The sequence below is a fragment of the Phytophthora infestans genome, genomic scaffold (assembly GCF_000142945.1).
Source record: "Phytophthora infestans T30-4 supercont1.9 genomic scaffold, whole genome shotgun sequence".
NCBI lineage: Eukaryota > Oomycota > Peronosporomycetes > Peronosporales > Peronosporaceae > Phytophthora > Phytophthora infestans.
The window spans coordinates 2,863,424-2,865,864 of record NW_003303750.1 but is presented as its reverse complement, the minus strand read 5'-3'; the positions used below and the strand labels follow the sequence as shown (position 1 = coordinate 2,865,864).

Genomic DNA, 2,441 nt, shown 5'->3' with positions numbered 1-2,441 from the left:
CTACGTCACCACTCGCAGGTGTCCGGGAGGAATCGTGAGGTCGAAAATTGGCATCTCAGCGACACAAGACTTGTCCATTTTCTTCAGATTGCCGCCACTTTGCACGTACGACAGGAGCAGCTTCGTCCCGCACGTTACACTGCTCGGATCACCCGCCACCAAATGTGTGGACGAAGTGATGCCGCGAGGAGCGTAGTCGAACGAGATCAGCTCCTTATTGTCGCCCTTCAATGCTTTAATAAGGCCGTCCGCGTACTTGTGGTGCGTCTGGGGGTCTAGTTTCCCACTAAGAAGTAACACGCTGGCTTGACTCGGAATCGTAGCACTCTTGTTCCAGTACTGGTCACGCTCGTACATAATGGGATTCGCGTCGTAGCTACTGAGCCCGAACTCAGCGCACGTCTTCGACTTTTCCTTCGAGAATGCACAGTACATTGGGTCCATCGGGTACGTCGGGTCATCCGAAAGTTTAGCGTTGACGAATCGCGCCTTCATTTCTGCCTTGGAAGGGTCGGGATCTCCCCCATTTCCGAGAATACGATCAGGTAAAAGAGCAAATTAGAGAGATACGTTTCTCTTCGCTCTTGCCACCCAAGACACTTGTAGTTAGAGTAGTCACGAACTTTGTAACGACGCGCCAACGTCACAGCCAGCGATGCGTCCTACTTTCTTCTATTTCTTTCCTACATGTCTTTGCTTAAGTTGCCAATGAGCGGCCAGGCAGACACACGCCTGACCGGAAGGCAATCACCATGTTTGGATGAGTATTGCCAAACATGGAACTTCAATGACAGTCATTCTTTTTCATTTGAATTCACTATGGAGATTCTGACCCGGTTCAAATGAGCCGCGGTTCACTACTACGCTACGCTACTTCAAGATTCGACTCAACGACTACTTAGAACATAGTATAGAGAAATGCATATACTTACATAGGATACCAAGGGAATGCTAACAAGCACTTCCTCGTAGCCGACAAACAACTAACCATTTCAATCTCACTTTCCAATTTACCTTCTTCGAGGCACATCAACTGCCTCCTACGCCTTACCTTCGAGTCCCCATCGTTGGACTCTCGCCGCCCTCCTCCGCTTCGCTCCTCGCCGCTGTTCCTCTGCGCCGTGCTCTCACCAGTCGTCACATCTGGTAGCACTTGCTGTTTTTCGTCCGGGAGTATTCTATATTCGCTACGCGACACGTGGAAAGCCGCTCGTTGAGCGTGTGCCGTCGTTCTTCGTCTCCACATTCGTCGAATTTCTTCGCTGCGACCTTATTTCATACGGCTTGCCGTGTTGAAATTTTGCGTGTGTACTGCACTAAGCGTCTGGTCTATAAGAACCGGATCAAGTTAGTACCCGTACCTAACGTCGCATCCTTCATCAGCGTTATCGTTGATTGCGTGTGTACTGTAAGTGTCTGGTCTATAAGAACCGGATCAATCAGTACCTGCACCCCTCGTCGCTGTCCACCTGTACCCGACTACCTTTTTGGCACTTCATCGCTGAATTTTACAACAATCAACCATGACTTCCTTGAATCCTCAAGGATGGTCTACTGACGCTATCACGCAGAAACTCATCGAAATGGTTGACAAGCAGCAACAACTGCTTGAAGCCATGAGTAAGCGTGAAGTGAAAGTGGAAGGTATCCGTCTGCCTGAATTTCATGGCACGATGGGAGAATCTGTTAATTTGTACTTCGAGCAACTTGCTCAGTACTTTGATGCCAAAAACATCGATTGGCAAAACGACAAACAAAGTTCTCGAATTTTGGCCATTACTACTGCGAACCTTAAAGGAGTACAAGCTAAACAAGCGTGATATCAAGGACATGCAGGACCTTATGGCCCGGTTGACCGATGAATTTGTGCCTCCGGATTTGCAAGAGCGTTTGCGTGATCAATTGTACGCGCTCAAGCAGCAATTTTGCTCTAGCTTGGAAGATTACATCTCTCGCTTCCGTGAAGCCATCATGCAAGTGACAGACAGGAGTGAGTTGGACAAGATCACTTACTTCACACGTGGACTAGTCAGTCCTACGCGCGAAGAGGTGCAATATCGTCGCTGTACAACAGTGTCGCAAGCAATGAAGATTGCTTTGGCGTATGATCGATCGCATCATGTCCGCGGTAAGAACTATCGTCCACCGTTCTTTTCGCAGGACCGATCACGCTCTCAGGTCAACAACAATTCACACCAAAAGCAAGCCACGCCTATGCGTGCTCAGGAGAACGAACCCGAGCCAATGGAAATTGACTCAGGTAGTACTAGAAATCGCCGTTCTGCTTCTTCTTCGTCGTCTAACAAGCGATGTCGTTACTGCAAGAAGTCTGGTCATGTCATTTAGCAGTGCTTCAAGTTGAAGAACAAGGAGAAGTATGCTTGAAAGAACCGTCACGAGCAATCTGCCGCGAACTTTAATTCTTCTCCTCATACAACTGC

At 48.6% G+C, this 2,441-nt stretch overlaps 1 protein-coding gene across 1 annotated transcript; it reads right to left on the bottom strand.

Annotated features, from left to right (window-relative positions):
- Positions 1-547, bottom strand: PITG_06046 (uncharacterized protein; the record flags this gene model as incomplete). The annotated part of the gene is made up of 1 exon (XM_002998205.1): positions 1-547. The coding sequence occupies one exon, from the start codon at positions 493-495 to the stop codon at positions 1-3; it is 495 nt and encodes a 164-aa protein (XP_002998251.1).
- Positions 548-2,441: the final 1,894 nt, after the last annotated feature.